The 17794-nt window shown below is 44.6% G+C and overlaps 1 protein-coding gene across 1 annotated transcript in view; it reads right to left on the bottom strand.

The window, feature by feature from the left end:
• LOC127639264 (thyrotropin-releasing hormone-degrading ectoenzyme-like) overlaps window positions 1-17794 on the bottom strand; it is a 161420-nt gene that overhangs the window by 84022 nt on the left and 59604 nt on the right. The window contains exon 5 of the mRNA XM_052121185.1: window positions 9349-9503. Within this exon, the coding sequence (XP_051977145.1) occupies window positions 9349-9503 (155 nt within the window). The remainder of the gene's footprint in view (window positions 1-9348; window positions 9504-17794) is intronic.

Below are 17794 nucleotides of genomic sequence, written 5' to 3'. Positions count from 1 at the left end.
CGTGTTGCTCCTTCTTCCCACGGGATTGAGGACGATGCGGCTGGCGATGGAGGCGATTTGGGGATGGCAGCGGGTGCAGCTTCGCCGGGTACGCCCCCTCGGACCACCCGCACCCCAGCACACTCGTTGATTCCCGTCCGTGCTCGAGGCGGCGGCGACTCGCCTCACAGCCAGTCTGCCGACCCTCTTGCGATGGAAGCAGATGAGCTCGCCGCGGCATCGGAGGGCGTGGTATCTGATGCTGAGGACTCCCCTGGGCTGCCGCTTTCGGGCCTGCACACCCAGGCTGAGGCCGACGCACAGATGACCGACATGCTTTCCCGGGCAGCCAACAGCGTGGGCTTGGACTGGAACCCTCCATCCTCCCCACAGCCATCACGGCTGAATGACTGGTTCCTGGGGTCTGGGCGCCGCTCACAACCTCGCCCCCATGACGAGCTGACGTCTTCGTGGAGAGCACCCCTCTCCACTCGTCACACCGCACAGGCTCGTCCGCCCTCGCCATCCTCGACGGCGGAGCGCGCCACGGGTACGCGGCGATTCCCCAGGTGGATAGGGCGGTTGCGATCCATCTACGCCCCGGAACCCCTACCACCTGGCGAGGTCGCCCCGTACTCCCTTCCCGGACCTGTAGAGCAACCTCCAGGCTGACAGCGAAGGCCTACAGCACCACCGGACGCTGCAGGAACTGCGCTCAGCAACCGACCTCGCCCTCAGAGCGACGAAGGTCACAGCGCAAGCGCTCGGGCAGGCGATGGCCACGCTAGTGGTCCAGGAACGTCAACTGTGGCTGAACATGGTCGAGATGCGTGAAGCCGACAAGACTCGCTTCCTCAACGCCCCTGTCTCCCAGTTCGGCCTCTTCGGCGACACCGTCGAGGACTTTGCCCAGCAGTTCTCCATGGTAAAGAAGCAGACGGAGGCCATCTCTCACATCATGCCTCGCCGCAAGCCTGCCGCCACAGCCCATGCCCCGTCTGCTCGCCGAGGGCGTCCTCCCGCGGCCAGAAGACAAGCTCCTGCTCCGCCTCAACCCGGGCCCAGCTCTCAGCCCCAGCGTCGAAAGCAAACCGCTGGAAGTGCACGCCCCTGTCTCACGGACCCCCTCGAGGACCCGGAAGGCTCCCAGGCGCTCCTGAGACAACGCACCCAGAGCCCAAGACGTTAGCTCCGGAGGTGGTAAGACCGCTCCGTCCCCCGGTGGAGGGCCGGGAGAAGAATCCTTTGTTTTTTCATTTGCCGCACCCCTTAACAGGGGCTGCGGTACCCAAATTCTCAATAAAAGAGCTATTTCCTTTGTCTCTGGGGCACATGGCCCGCAAATGCCGTTCTCATGGCACTCTGCTTTCAGGCCTCAACATTCCTGGCTCCCTCCTCACGACTGTTCCCCGGCCGGCCGGTTCAGACGAGTCCAGAGGACGCCAGCATCAGACCTCCTCCTCAGTCACGAACCCGCCCCCTGCTGGGTGCGCGGAGCAAGGTAAGTGCTTTGAGTTTATTCTCAGCACCAGAGCCTCGGGACGCCACGTTGCCTCCCGACGCCGCGTTACCTGTTCCGCACCTCTGCGAAGTCCCGCCGGGTACGTCCAAAATACCCGTCCCCTTGGTGCCCCTAGCACGGAGCTTAGAGGCATGGCTTTCACTGCCCAGCCCGTCACGCTGGCTGCACCGGACCATTCGACTCGGTTACGCAGTCCCTGCGCGAAGAAATCGCCTCCCTTTTAACCAAGGACGCGATATAGCCTGTCCCTCCAACCGAAACGAAGAAGGGTGTCTACAGCCCTTACTTCGTTGTACCCAAGAAAGGCGGCGGCTTACGACCGATCTTGGACCTGCGAGTTTTTAATCGGACCTTGTCCAAACTCCCGTTCAAAATGCTCACCCAGAAACAAACTCTATCTGGCGTCCGGCATCTAGATTGGTTCGCAGCGGTAGACCTGAAGGACGTGTACTTCCACGTCTCAATTCCCTTCCTACGGTTCGCGTTCGACGGCCAGGCGTATCAGAACAAAGTCCCCCCCTTCGGCCTGTCTCTGTCCCCTCGCGTCTTCATGTAAGTCGCAGAGGCAGCTCTTGCCCCGCTCCGAGAAGCCGGCATATGCATACTCAATTACCTCGACAGCTGGCTCATCCTGGCCCCCTCGTGAGAGTTACTATGCGCACACAGAGACCAGGTGCTCAGGCACCTCAGCCGTTTGGGGCTTCAGGTCAGCTGGGAAAAGAGCAAGCTCACCCCAGTCCAGAGCATCTCTTTTCCCGGTTTGGAATTAGACTCAGTCTCAATAATAGCACGTCTCTCCAACGAGCTTGCTCAGTCAGTGCTGAAATGCCTTGCTCCCTTCAAGCCAGGTGCCGTGGTCCCTCTAAACGATTCCAACAGCTCCTGGGGCATATGGCATCCTCCGCGATGGCCGCGCCGCTGGGGTTGATGCATATGAGACCACTTCAGCACTGGCTCCAGACTTGAGTCCCGAGACAAGCATGGCGCCGCGGCACGCACAACGTGAAAGTTACCACTGCCTGCCGCCAAACCTTCAAACCCTGGACAGACCTCTGCTTTCTACGGGCAGGACTACCCTTGCAGCAGGTGTCCCGATGCGTTCTGGTTACAACCGACGCCTCCAAATTGGGTTGGGGCGCCGTGTACAACGGGCACGCAGCCGCAGGCCGGTGGAACCGAGGCCCAGAGCTGCTGGCTGTTTTCCTTGCCCTGAGGAAGTTTCTCCCGTTAATTCGGGGCAAGCACGTCCTAGTCAGGACACACAGCACCACGGTCGTAGCCTACATAAATCGCCAAGGCGGAGTACACTCCCTCCACATGTCACAGCTCGCCCGTCATCTCCTCCTTTGGAGTCAGCAGCGACTGGAGTCACTGCGCGCCACTCACATCCCCGGCACCTCAATGTGATAGCGGACGCGCTGTCAAGACAAAGCTCGCCCGGCGGAGAGTGGAGGCTCCACCCCCAGTCGGTCCAGCTGATTTGGGACAGGTTCGGCAAGGCCCAGGTAGACCTGTTTTGCCTCCCAAGAAACCTCCCACTGCCCGCTCTGATATGCCCAGACAGAGGCTCCCCTCGGGGCAGATGCTTTGGCACTCAGCTAGCCCGCGGGGCTGCGCAAGTACGCATTTCCCCCAGTGAGCCTTCTTGCACAGGTGCTATGCAAGGTCAGGGAGGACGAAGAGCAGGTCATTCTGGTGGCCCCCTACAGGCCCACCCGGACTTGGTTCTTGGACCTCATACTCCTCACGACAGCCCCTCCCTGGCGAATTCCCCTGAGGAAGGACTTTCTTTCTCAGGGACGGGGCACGCTCTGGCACCCGCACCCAGACCTCTGGAACCTCCACGTCTGGCCCTTGGACGGGATGCGGAAGATCTAGCCGCCTACCATCGACCGGCCATAGATACAATCAATCAAGCCAGAGCCCCCTCTACCAGGCATCTTTACGCTCTAAAGTGGCATCTGTTCACGGACTGGTGTTCTTCCCGAGCCGAAGACCCGCAGAAGTGCGCAGTTAGGTCAGTGCTCGTGTTTCTTCAGGAGAGGCTGGAGAGGAGGCTGTCCCCCTCCACCCTCAAGGTGTATGTCGCCGCTATCGCGGCCCACCATGACATGGTAGACGGCAAGTCTCTTGGTAAGCACGACTTAATCGTCAGGTTCCTAAAAGGTGTTTCCCTCCTGGGATCTCTCGGTCGTCCTTACGGGACTCCAGAGACCCCCCTTCGAGCCGCTTGACTCAGTTGGACTCAGGGCCCCTCTCTCTCAAGACCGCCCTGCTGATCGCGCTCGCTTCCATCAAGAGGGTCGGGGACCTGCATGCGTTCTCTGTTAGCGACGCTTGCCTGGAGTTCGGTCCGGCAGACACTTTCGTGATCCTAAGACCGCGACCGGGCTATGTGCCCAAGGTTCCTACCACACCCTTCAGGGATCAGATGGTGAACCTGCAAGCGCTACCCCGGGAGAAGGCAGATCCAGCCCTTTCACTGCTGTGTCCAGTACGTGCTTTACGGATTTATCTGGACCACACACAGAGCACCAGACACTCTGAGCAGCTCTTCGTCTGCTTTGGGGGACAGCAGAAAGGGAACGCTGTCTCCAAGCAGAGACTCGCCCACTGGGTTTTCGATGCCATTTCCCTAGCTTATCACACCCAGGCCGTGCCCCCCCCCCTTGCGGGTCCGAGCCCACTCCACCAGGAGTGTTGCGTCCTCATGGGCACTGGCTAGGGGCACTGCCCTGGCAGACATTTGTAGAGCAGCGGGCTGGGCAACACCTAACCCTTTTGCGAGATTCTACAATCTCTGAGTTGAGTCAGTATCGTGTTTTCTCAGGTACTGAGCCCGTAGAACTCGGTAGCACGCCCACGATCTGACCGGGTGAATCGCTTGCACCTAGCGCCTTTCCCCCTAACCAGGGGAAACAGTGCGCCTTCATTCCCAGGAGATCCCAGGTTTGGGACACTGGTTGATTCCTCCCTAGCCCTCGTGGGTCGCAGTCCAGCGGAGGAACTCGCCGACCCAAGCCACTGCGGGTACCGCAAGCTACCCTGTACTGGTATAGGTGCTCCACAGGTAAGGCCTCCTTTGGACTCCCCCTGTGTGTAACACCACGGTTCTGTCCCCTCTGGCGAGCGGACCCCCGTGTTTCCCTTAGGCAGTCACGGCTGCCTCGGTTGCCGTGCTCTATGTGCCCCCCTCTATGAGGCTGGATCTACCACCGCACCAACTTTTCCACATAGGCCCCAAGTCAGGCCTCTGATGGTTTTGCCACTTAAACTTGCCTCCCCTCTCGGGTAGGCGTGGCCTCCGCAGGGTCTTCTCCGCCCTGAAGAAGGGCTAAGACCCCCTTCCCTCAATGCGTGTAAGGGCCCTGGCCTTAGTTGCTCTATGCGAGAAACATAGAGAGAAAAGAGGCCCGCCAGGCTTGGCCCGTTCCCAGGTTGGCGGCCAGCACCTTGTTCCCCCCTCCAGGGTAACGATAAGGAATCCTGATGGCTTAAATGGGGCATTGGGGAAGGGTACGTACAGCCTGATACAGTTGGTCGTCCTGCACGTAAGAATACCTGCTCGCTCCTGTATCAGCAGATCACGTACACGGCTCAGCGCATGGCACATTTATAAGTGGACCCCTAGTGTTGCTTCTCTGACACAACGTGGAGAGAGCAACAGAAGGGGAACGTCTAGGTTACGTATGTAACCTCCGTTCCCCGATGGAGGGAACGAGACGTTGTGTCTCCCCTGCCACGTCGCTGAGCTGAGCCACTGTTGTGGCCGGACCATTTCCGGCTCCTCAGAAAAATCCTGAATGAACTCCCGTATTTGCTCCCGTATTAAATACCCGTATGTCCGGGGGCGGGACATGCAAATACAGGTTGCCAACTCTCATTGGCCTTTTTTCATAGTTCAGAGGTGAATATCGGCGCTCAAGAGAGACCCCTAGTGTCGCTTCTCTGACACAACGTCTCGTTCCCTCCATCGGGGAACGGAGGTTACATACGTAACCTAGACGTTTTCAAACATATTTTATTACAAAATTTAAACACATTTAACAAATAACTTTACCTTCTTATTTGAAGCAACAGAAACAAAAACCTGCTCTCTGTTCTAAGAGAAAAGTTGCGAACAATAGTTTTCAGATAACATTGAGAATCAAGCAGAGCTGTTGAACTGTGATTAATAGAGGCCGAAACAATCAATGAGCTGCACAATTATACCACAGTTTCCTATTTCACAGCATTCATCACTGGACGCTCCACCAAACTCCAAACACTGTCGATGACACAATAAAGAAAAACAGATATTTGATTCCAGAAGGTCCTATCTGGAAGCTAGAAAGTGTCCAAATGACCAAAGAGATCTATCTGGATCTGAGAGATTGTGTTCTTACCTGAGTTCAGCAACACAAGAATGTAAACAAAGAGCAAGAAAATAAGAGGCCTCGGTCAATCACACATAATGAACAATGTTTGTGAGACTAAATGTGAAACAGAGGGATTCATTAACAGATATGCTGGACTATGTATAGAGAAACCTTCAAAAGAATAATTAAAATAATATTCTATAAGATATAAAATACTCTTAAGCAGCTGAAGAACCGTTAAAAGACTGTTGCCTATGAAGAGCATTTCAAATCACTTATGAGGTTGTATTTAAGTTAGGATGCTGCCTTAGAATGGAGCTACCTATGTAGACAGTGAAGCAGCTTGCTTGTTTTTTTTCATCACACTACCTGCCTGAGCTAATCAAACATACTAATAATGTATGATTGCTAATATTCTGGATATTTGAATATTACCTAATCTTAATTAAGTGAACTGGGATTGGAATCTGCTATAAAACACAAGATCATTCAAAAGCCCTCGGTTTACAGTGACAAAACAGTGATTTTTGTGTCAGTATTCAGAGTGATAATGTGAAATCCCCAATTTCAAATGTGTTTACAGATGCTGTCTTTAATAAATGTGGAGTGTTGATATAAATGAGCAGAGAATACAAGAGCAGCCAACAGTAATGTGTCATTTTGACATGACTGACACAAGCTCAGCCATTTATCCTCATATTTTACACTTAATATGCTACATTTCAAACTGGAGGAATCAGAGTGTCATCTCTCCTTAAGACAATCTGTGAGAAAATAAGAAAATCAGTAAATCAGCCTCTAATCGACTCATAGTGTGATTGACTCAATAACTGCCTATGGAGGACTGTGCATGTGCCTCCCAATCATTTTATTCTGAGAGCCTGAAAAAAATAGACAAGAAATTAAGACTGATTGATTGAATGTGACTTATTAGCCACATCACTGGCGGGGGGCAAATTTACCAACAATCTGATGTAAAATGATATTAAAATTATCAAGTGTGGAGAGAGAGAGAGAGAGAGAGAGCGCAAGAGAGAGAGAGAGACTGTATGAATCTGCACAACAGTGTAGAGCAGCAAACAGCCTGTCGTCCACAAATTAATTCACTGCAGCAGCCGGCACGAGACACTTGCTACAAATGTGATTTATCAGACAGTTAGTAGTGTGGAGACAGAGCTTTCAATAATAAGAGCTGGATGAGGTTGAGCTAATGTTCTCTCAATGAGTGAGCCAATCAATGAGTCAGATGAACACAAGCCCCACCCAGTCTGACACTTCTATAGCATTAGCAGTGAATGAGCTAATCAGTATGTCAGACAAACACAAGCTCCGCCCATTCTGACACTCTGAATTAATGAGCCAATCACTCTGATGTTCTGCGCTCAACAGCTGCAGCAATTATCAGTGTGCTATTAAACTCTAAAGAAAATGATGGAAAAGAGATTAAAATTGCAATCTAGAGTGGTGATGTGAATGGGATTAGAAAACAATCTAGATGAAAAAATGGTGACAAATTCAATCACAAACATGAGCAGAAACCCTAAAGAGATGCAACATAAAAGTGGGAAACAACCTGTGGTGCCATTCAAATTGCATTACAGCTAATCTCTGTCTTTCTTTCATTCTATTGCCACTTACTCACCCCCAACACACACACACACACACACACACACGCGTTGTGCTTCATCAACTAGTGAAGGAAGTACAACCTCTGCTGGGCCTTTTTCACAATGGAGTCAATGTGGGTCTCCCACTTCAGGTCCTGTGAAATGGTAGTGCCCAGGAACCTGAATGACTCCACTGCTGCCACAGTGCCGTTACCCTAAAGTCCACAATCATCTCCACTGTTTTGAGTGTGTTGAGCACCAGGTTGTTATGACTGCACCAGTGAGCCAGTCAGATTGGTGTCTGCAGCTTCAAAAACACTCCAATCAGTGCAGTCAACGAGGCTTGTAGTTCCAGTTCTGCTTCATTGGTCCATTTCTTTACAGTCCTTACTACAGGTTTAGCTGATTTAAGTTCCTGCCTATAGGCTGGAAGAGGCTGAACCAGACAACGATCAGAGAGTACCAAAGCAGCTCTAGGGACAGAGTGATATGCATCCTTTCCAATTATGTAGCAGTGGTCCAGTATTTCCACCTACCAATTGAGCAACACCACCATGAACACAATGCAGAGCTGCTATTTAGCAACACACGAGGAAGACTATTCAGATGATGAATCCAGAACAATACTCATAAATATACCACCAGTACAAAAGCTAAAGAAATCCATGATGCTCAGCAACATAAGAGCTGCAAACAAAAGCTGCTGAAAATGTAGGGTATGCAGAGTTTTCAGCACTTTTTTCTTTACAATTCATGAAGATGATTTATTTGTGAGCTTAATTTGCCTTTATGAACATAACTGCATTATATATGTATATATATATATATATATATATATATATATATATATATATATATATATATATATACACTGTACGAGGGTTGAGGTCTGACACTCACAATCAAAAGAAAGAAATCACCTCTCAAACTTGTCTGATTGCTGTTTTTATCATCTATTTCCAGAGGACAGAGGAAGAAACACAGAAAGAGTAAAACTGCTGGATTCAGAGAGCAGAGAGAGTATTGGTCAGTTGTTCAGTGAAAGAACTGACAGGAGCAGATGTAAACGGACATCTGGAGAATTTGAAACTGCAGATCTCGTATAGAAAGTGTTTGTCTATTGGGATGGTGAAAGTAAAGATTCATTTCTTAAATAAAGAAATTATTACTCTTTATTTACTCATATATATATATATATATATATATATATATATATATATATATATATATATACACACTGTAAACCGCATTGACAGGAAATACTGAGTCAACACAGGAGAGCTTTTAATGTGTGCAATGGTTAACAGCATCGTGTTTTAAAGAGAGATCTTCTGAAAAGTAAATCACTGCTGGAACAGGTGCGTATGAGACTCTCAAACATAATGAGTGATTTTCAGGCCTGACTGAAGTTGTGGATCTTAAATTGAGGTGCAGCCCTTGTGAGTGTCATATCAAAGATCTTGAAGTGAACAACAGCAGATATCAGACATCAGACCCAGTCAAGTGACCTTGACTGATCTACTGACATGATGCACTAAACTAGACCATTATGATTTATTATTTACAGATCCCATTAATATACTAATGCAATAAATTTACATTTACATTTATATTTATGCATTTGGCAGATGCTTTTATCCAAAGCGACTTACAGAGCCCTTATTACAGGGACAATCCCCCCAGAACAACCTGGAGTTAAGTGCCTTGCTCAAGGACACAATGGTGGTGGCTGTGGGGATCTAACCAGCGACCTTCTGATTACCTGATTACCAGTTATGTGCTTTAGACCACTACACCACCACTAATCAGAAGTCTGAAATTCTTCTTAACAGAAAGTTGAAGTTCTGAGCATCAAACAATGTGAAGTAAAAGGTAATTTTACCTGGTGACAGATCTCGTGCACCACCACCATGGTGAGTTCCATCTGATAGGAGGTTGAGGAGATATCAGGATCCAACAATATCTTCTGCTCCACAAATACACTCAGACCCCAGTTCTCCATGGCTGCATATGGATGCTTTGGCACAGCCAGCAGATCTGCACACACAGAGGAAAATCAGACGTCATTGAAGGGGACCATGAGTCAGAGAAGTTCACAAAACAGTGGGCCTCATTCACTAACTGAAAACAAACATTTCACAAAGAAATCATGAATCATCAATGAGTTTGCATCAAAATGTATTCTGAATTTACTCCAAAAAATTATTTGGAACTCAAGCCACATGTCTGCAAAAATCACATGCTCCCGGTGTCCTTATAAACATGGAATAAACATATATCTGCATCTATATATGTGTGTGTGTGTGTGTGTGTGTGTGTGTGTGTGCCATGTTTGAATGATGAAGCACAGATAAGTGGTCCTGCACATTGCCTGCTCATTAAAAAAATAAAAATAAAAAAGTGCAATCCTCTCTTTGCATGCTGGAGTATTTGGACCCAAAGATGAACATTGTCTTTAAAAAAGTCCAACCAAGATCTTCAAAAAATACTATCTAAGAGATCAAAGACTGTATCATGTCTTTGACAGTCACAAAACATGTGGAACAGTTTCTGGTGCATTACAAAGGCTAGATGAAAGTGAAAATGTATTAAGATTACATTTATACAAAAAAGTTTTTGTTTCCAGTGTACAATGCAGTATTTACCATTGCAGGTCACCTGACTGCTTTGACAATACATCAGGCAAAGATAATTAAGTTCTCCATTTTGTGTATATCCTCAACTTAAGTTATATAGAAAAATATAGATTTCACACATGCAATTTACAATTGTTTCTTACTAATCTCTGAAAAATAGAATTGTTGAAACTCTCTAAAAGAAAAAAGCTGTCCTGTATAGTTATTTTGACAATTATTTAGAGTGATTAATATTTCAGGGAATGGACATTAATCTGACCTGCTAGCAAACAGAAAATAATAAAGAAACCTGTTTAATGATGAGGGAAAACATACTTTCAACTTGTTTAACATGTTCCCTACTTTTCTTTCTGATTTCATTTTAATTTGTCTAGTGATTTCCTGCACAATCCACTTCTTTGTTAGGCAGATTAGATCCTCTACTTTATAAACCGTGGCTGAAACAAAGGTGCAGATTTCAGTGTTAGACAAAGTAAGTTGTTGATGGTACCATGGACTGTAAAAGAGTGGTTTATCAGGACAAATTTTTTTATTTTGGTCAAATTCATCATAGAAGGACAGTTTTTGCAAGATAATTCCTTTTTTGTCTGTTGTTTCTTTTCCATCAGGTAATTTAAGGTGTTCAATTAATTCCCTCCACCAAACTTTCTTCTCTAAACTGAGTCTTGTTCTTCATTGACTAATCTCAAAACTGTAATTTTCTCCCTCTCCAAGCTCTCCAGAGTCAAAAGAGTGATCTTGTAATAATTTGTTATAGAAGTGACAATAAGATTTATATTAAGTGCTTAGTGTTTTAACTTTGACAGAGATATAATGATGATCAGAAAATAGTTTCTGGATAATACTACTATTGAGGAAACGTCTATCCTTTTCTATCAACAAATTAAAAGTATCACACTGTTTTAGTGCTATGGATATTTATTTTTGGTCTACAAAACTCTTCAAGAGTTGAATTGGCTTTTTGACCGTCCTTGTAGCTCGTCACAACCGCCTGGCCGTGGATGTGAGTGTGGTGCAGCCGGGCACGCGAAAGTGGGGGGCCAAGTTCGTGATGTCCAGGCCACTTAGGAGCCTTCCTCAGGGTCCAAGTGCCAGGCCGGGAGGCGGGGGACATCTGCTTCCAGTGGGGGGGGCTCTATGCTGGAGCCAAGGGCTGGGCTTGGGCTGTGGCGGAGCTCCCTGGGCTGTCGCCGCCACAGAGGGAAGCCCTTGGCGAGCAGACAGGTTACAGGATCTTGAGCCGCGCAGGGGCAAGATGTGTTGTATTGCCTCAATCTGCTTCTTCACCACCGAGAACTACTGGGCAAAGTCCTCAACGTTGTCGCCGAATGGCCGATCTGTGAGATGGGCACGTTGAGAAAGCGAACCTTGACGGCGTCCCTCATCTCAAACAGATTCAGCCATAGGTGGCGCTCCTGGACCACCAAGGTGGACATCGCCTGCCCGAGTGCTCGCACCGTGACCTTCATGGCCCGGAGTCGCTAAACATTACGTCATTGAGGTAAACATTAAATACTGAAAAGTAGAAGGGGTGTTGCGGAGAACAAAACTCATAACCCGATAAGAGTATAGCCCAGATGGAGTGATAAACACCTACATTTCTTGAGCCAGAGGTGTCAACAGGACTTAATAATACCCTTTAAGTAGGGATGAACCGAAATTTCGGCCGCCGAAAATTTTCGGCCGAAAATGGCACTTTCGGCACTTTCAGTTTTCGGCCGAAAGAGAAAAAAGGCCGAAAATATGAGCTGAAAATATATACCTCCTTGCCCGCCCCTCAGTGCTCAGATTTCAATCTGGATCGATGTAGCCCTTATCACAGCTGTTAGATAATTCCACAACGGCGCTACCAAACAAAGGCCGATCATGTCAGCGGTGTGGAAATTCTTCAAAGTTTCTGATAAGGACATCAAATTTGCGATCTGCAGTGTTTATTCAGCAGAACTTTCAAGATATATATATACAGAATACAGCAAGAGATTCTACAGGAAAATGTCACAACTAGCGCAGCTACAACACAACTTGAGACGTATTTATCTGAACTACGCCAGAAGCAACAATCCCCTTGACTACGGTCGCATAAACAAAGACGGCTTTCCTTTGCTTGCGCGGATGGCGCGCAGGTATTTATCTGCCCAAGCACAGAGAGTGAGAGACTGTTCAGTGCAGCATCTCATGTTCTTGATGAGCTTTCTGACAGGAGAGACTGTCAGAAAGTTTAGCAACTTTTGTTCTTGAAGAGAAACCCGTCGCTTGTACTTAAATAGAAAGCGGTCCAATTTGATGTGTATAGCAATTACATTACACTTGTTCTTCACTTGAGGATACATCTGTCGTTTACAGTTGAGGTTGGATTTAGTTCAATTACTGCTGTTTTGCACAATCATTTTCACTTAAAGTGTACATACGTTTACATAAACAGAATAGAGCACTGATCTATATATATAATTATATATTATAGTTTTATATAGATCAGTGGAATAGAGGCCCTCTGCCATTCTGTGTTCTGCCTGTTGTTTTAATTAAAATTACTGTTGCATATTTAAACTTTTTGAAAGATGCTAGCTAAGTTCATTACTTGACTGTTGTTGTGCATATAATAGTTTTCTAAAACTTTTCATTATTTGGATAATTGTTAATAAAATCTGTAAAATTAGATTTTTACAGAACTGAAAGAAGAATAATATTTAATATAGTTTTAATATATTTTTTGTCCAATTTTGGTGTGCTACTTTCAATAAAAGTGTGATTTATTTTATTGGTTTGTAGTTTTTCAATTCAGATTAATTAAATTCATGAAATTAATGAAAAAGTATAAAATTAATACAATTATACACAACATTTTTTTTTTTAAAAATAGGTAAAAATTTCGGTTTCGGTTTCGGTTTTCGGCCAAGTGCATCCTGGATTTTCGGTTTCGGTTTCGGCCCAGAATTTTCATTTCGGTGCATCCCTACCTTTAAGTAAATCAAATGTACTTACAAACAGAGCCAAACAAGGCCAATGCAATAATCCATTCTGGGCAGTTGGAAAGAATCTGGCTTCGTCACAGAATATATTGTTCTATAAGTCATACAGAAACGAAAAGTCTTATACAATTTACTCACAAGGAGACACAGCGATGCCCAACTAGAATAAGATGGTTCAGCCAACCCATTATCAAACAGGTATTGAAAAATTGGTTGTGCATCGCCCACATCTATATCATGCTCAATTAAATTTGTACACGTGGGAACATCTGAGAACAAAGAAGGGAACATTAAAATTAGAGACATAAATGATGTGCTCTTTCTTCTGACAGGTGTGGGAGAATACATCCAGATCTGCCAATTTTTCAGCAATTTTCAGCCATGGATCCCGATGACTGTAACCCACAGTCATCGGGAAAGACACCATCCTCTACAAAGCTCTGAGGAGAGCAAACGGTCGCCTCACTACTCACAGCTAGTGCAGCCGTTTTCACATCAGTCACTTCGGAGCTAAAGGTTGATGTATAATTAGGCTTCAACAAATTAAGGTGGCAAAGCTGAATAGAGTGGTTACGGTCCAGAGTAGAGATCAAATAATTTTGCACAGAGATCTGGCACATCACAGACTAAGGACCAGAATATTTAGCCTGAAATGGAGACCCCGGATCACTGAGTCACTGAGGATTAAAGTGAGGTCAGGCAAACAAAACTCATTAAACTTGGAACTTTCAGAATTTGTCTCACCCAATATATCAGATGCACAACTCCTGGTTACTGCACATGCTGTAAACACATTGGGAAAATCTTGGACAGATCTGTCATTTTCAGAAGGAGTAGACAGCACAGTTTTAACTACGGGCGATGGAACATCAGGCCCCACTCGACCCCCAGATAAATTATTTCCCCAAATCAAGTGTACTCCTTCTATGGGCTACGAACGACGCACAGCAATTGTAACCTCTCCCTGCACAAGTTCTGACTTAAATAAAATGTTATGCAGTGGAGCAGAAAACATTTGTAATCCAATTCCTTGAATCAGAACACAACTCCCCATGCTCGAATCTGCAGAAAAAGGCAAAATGGACTTAAGAATGAGCAACACCAATCCTCTCAAAAAGTCAATAGAGGTTGCCATCGTCATCGGCTTTACACCAGGCGAGTCATTTAACGACATGGTATCAGCTGAGGAAAGAACAGTTGCAACGCATTCAACCGACTTTGCAGAAGATTTGAAACAGCTCCTAATAATTTTGGCACACAGAGTGGGACATTAATTTCTTCCAATGTCCTTTCTCAAGACAATAATTACAAGTAGAATTAACATCAGTTTTATGTACGTTCTGATCAAATTTGGAATAAGCGGCAAACTCTCCAAAAAAGCAACCAGGGTGGTGCGCCCTATGACCGAAATCACCGTGTGAATGATCCTTTGTAGGACTTTTGTGGGTAAGTACGAGCTGCTAAAATGGCAGCTTCAGCGGCTGTCTTAACTTTATGTTTGTTTATATATTTAGCAATATGATCTTGAACTATGTTTGTAAATTGTTACAATACAATTAAAATCACACAAATCCTCAAACGTTTTCACCTAAACAGCACTACACCAACAGTTAATAAATTGTTTAGCTCAGTGGCCACCTCTATATGCATTTGCTTTTTCCCTTCTCCTGAACCGCTGTCTATAAGCTTCAGGAAATAATTTGTACACTTGTAAACTGCTTCTTTTACCACCTTGTAAATTTTGCCATCAGTTGTGGATAACGAAATAAATGCCTCCTGGGCTTTCCCAGTAAATACTCTCTGTTGTAACAAAGTGCACTCAGAGTCACCCCAGTGCTGATTATCTGCAATGCATTCAAAAAATGGAAATAAAAAACACATCTGAATCCCATTCATTGAGTTTTGCCAACATGTTTTATCATGCCAGATAGGTCAGTCATTAGTCTTGTACCCATACAAACCTGATCTAAAAAATCCCCACTCTGAACTCTACCTTCAAACAGCAGTTTTAAACGCCCTTTTTCTTGTGTAAGTTTTTCTGCCTCCAGTTCGTTCACTCGTTCATGTTGTTTTAATTATTCAAACTCCAATTGTCATTCATCCTCCTGGTCTTTAACCTCCAAACGCTGTTGCTGCATTCGCATTTCAAGCAGTTATTTTTGTTGTTCAAAAGGTAAGCCTATAATTGTTGGAGACATAACAGCATAGGCCCAGTTCAAAGCATCACTGTGAGTAGAATTAGTAAACATTTGGCTTCCTCTGAATATAAAAACATGCTCCTGTTGTGAGAGATATATTGAGCATTGTTGCCAAAACCCTCAACAATTTTCAGGAAACCCATCAAATTTGTCTGTCAGGGCCAATATTACAGAAGTTGAAGTGACTGATCTAAAAGGTAGCAATTTAAAGTACAGCATTAGATACTTGTTAGCCTCAAGGAGAGAAGTGAGTTGTTGATGTTCTTGTAGGATTGCATTCTGGTCGTAAATTGTTGTTTGCTGGTTTGAAACTTGAAGCTGGATTCAATGTAGGCTAAGTATTCTGTAAATTCAGAATACATTTTCAGAAATGTATTAAGAAGTGAAGAGTAAACCAATACAAAGGTAATCTTAGAATCATAGTCAGAATTCAGGCATAGGACAGGTAAGTAACACGTGTAGCAGAACAGGCAAACTAATGTAAAACAGTAAGCAACAAATATAATCTAGAAAGAGCAGGCAAACAAACCGCAGTATAAACACTCAGTAAGGAAGTGAACTACGTGTCTATTTATACTGTATACTCTAAACAGGAAGTGGAACAGTTCAATATTTTTGTGAAGGTGCCTCCGGTGACTTGGAGTGGTATTGTGAGTTGGTTCATTTGTAGTGATTGACCCATATGGGTTTTTCAATGGCCAATGCTGGTATCTTGACAGCAGTTAGGCCGACAAGCTGATGGAATGGCTCTAAATATGATATCATACAAATTATATTAATATGATATTAAATTACATTAACAGAAATTTTCTACTCATTTTTACTCAAAATGTCACTCAAAACTTCAACTTTGTAAAAATGTAAAATAAAAAATAATATTTATAATTTAGTTAACAACATGTTGCTGCCCAGCCTACAATATTTTTTTATTTTCAAATCTAAATGTTTATGATCATTTAGTAATACACTTTTTATTTAACAAAATACAACTTCAGTCATACAGTATATGATGCCCTGGCCCAGACGCTTGAGTGTTCCCTTGGTTAATACTTATTTATTCATTAATAGGCTACTTAATTTAGTGAATAAAATATGACAATGACATAACAGTTTTGATAATATATATATATATCAGCCATAGCGGCTTACTAGGTTGGCTTAATATATTTGACCACCAGTTGGCAGTAAATTGAACCGTGTATAGAAGCTTCGAGGAATGAACCCACTTTTGGTACGTATGGACATATACAACTGCTGATTTTCACCACAAGTTTTTCTTGTGTGATGGAGGAGTTCTGCACCGTGACTGGGCAGGGCGCTTATTTAGAGAGCGAGATGATGCACCTCCATTTTTCCTGAATCTGTTTTGAAAGCATCGTCACGTGGGTACGCCTACATCATTACCAAAGCAACCCATGCAGATAGGTTGGTTATGTCTGAACGTGCAAATCTGATTTGATCAGTTGCAATTAGTAGTGCGGACAGTCTGCCTGAACTGTTCTGATCTGCCTGCAGTCTGAACATAGCCTTAGAGAGCCTGTGCATTTGACATTCTATGTGACTTAAGTTACGTATATTGTGATAATGCATCCTCTTAAGACTTTTTCCTTGACTATATAGTGAGTCTGCTCAGGGACTGGAACTGCTTGAATTAAACTTTTTTGCACACAGGCCTATTATTGTGGTAACACAAAGGCAAGTAAGAGTAAAAGGAACTGTCATTTAAGTATTTCAGGTGGCTCACTTACAAAGAAGGTGATTCTCAGCATTCAACTAATTGGAAAAACAGGAAAATTAATCCAGAAAAATCTAGTGTTTATAATGTGTCTTAACCAGATGTGACATGATATAGCGATGACATTTCTCTTCACTATTAATCTGTTTAGTTTGTTTGTTTGTTTACTTTAATATATTATATGTCTAGTGTTTCTATTGATATCATGATAGTTTGATTTAGAATGTTTCCACACCAGAAAGGTCTCTCACCGGGATATTAATAATCATAATTATCTGCCCGGTTTGCACTGATTGCCATTTTTATTGGATGTTTGTGCAGAATGCTGACTCTAGAGACTCTTGCTGCTTGTCATTATTGCGGCAGTTTGAGCAAATTAAGCCTCATATTTCACTTTAGTACATAGATATTAGACTGACTCATGCTGTCAAATCATTCACACCAGACATAAAATTAGTGTTTTATTTCATAACAATTCCTTTTGACTGTTTATAGTCTTCTGTTAATTTTTTTCACCTCTCTGCAAAGATCTGACCTTATTTCAACACATTTACTGAAGATGACAAGATAAATTCACTGCTTAATGCAATTAAATGTGATTGAATGAATATCTGAACATTTTTACATTTGTCTGTAAACATGTGGTGTATCTATAACAAGACAGCTTTGATACCCCAGTGTTTTTACAGTTAAATTATTAATTAATCTTTACAACCAATATATTTTAAAGACTAAATATTCACGATTAAATAGTTGAAAACTGTTTGGGGCTCAAGTTGTAACAGCAATA

This window comes from Xyrauchen texanus, chromosome 47, assembly GCF_025860055.1.
Source record: "Xyrauchen texanus isolate HMW12.3.18 chromosome 47, RBS_HiC_50CHRs, whole genome shotgun sequence".
Taxonomy (NCBI): domain Eukaryota; kingdom Metazoa; phylum Chordata; class Actinopteri; order Cypriniformes; family Catostomidae; genus Xyrauchen; species Xyrauchen texanus.
This window is presented reverse-complemented; position numbering and strand designations above follow the sequence as displayed.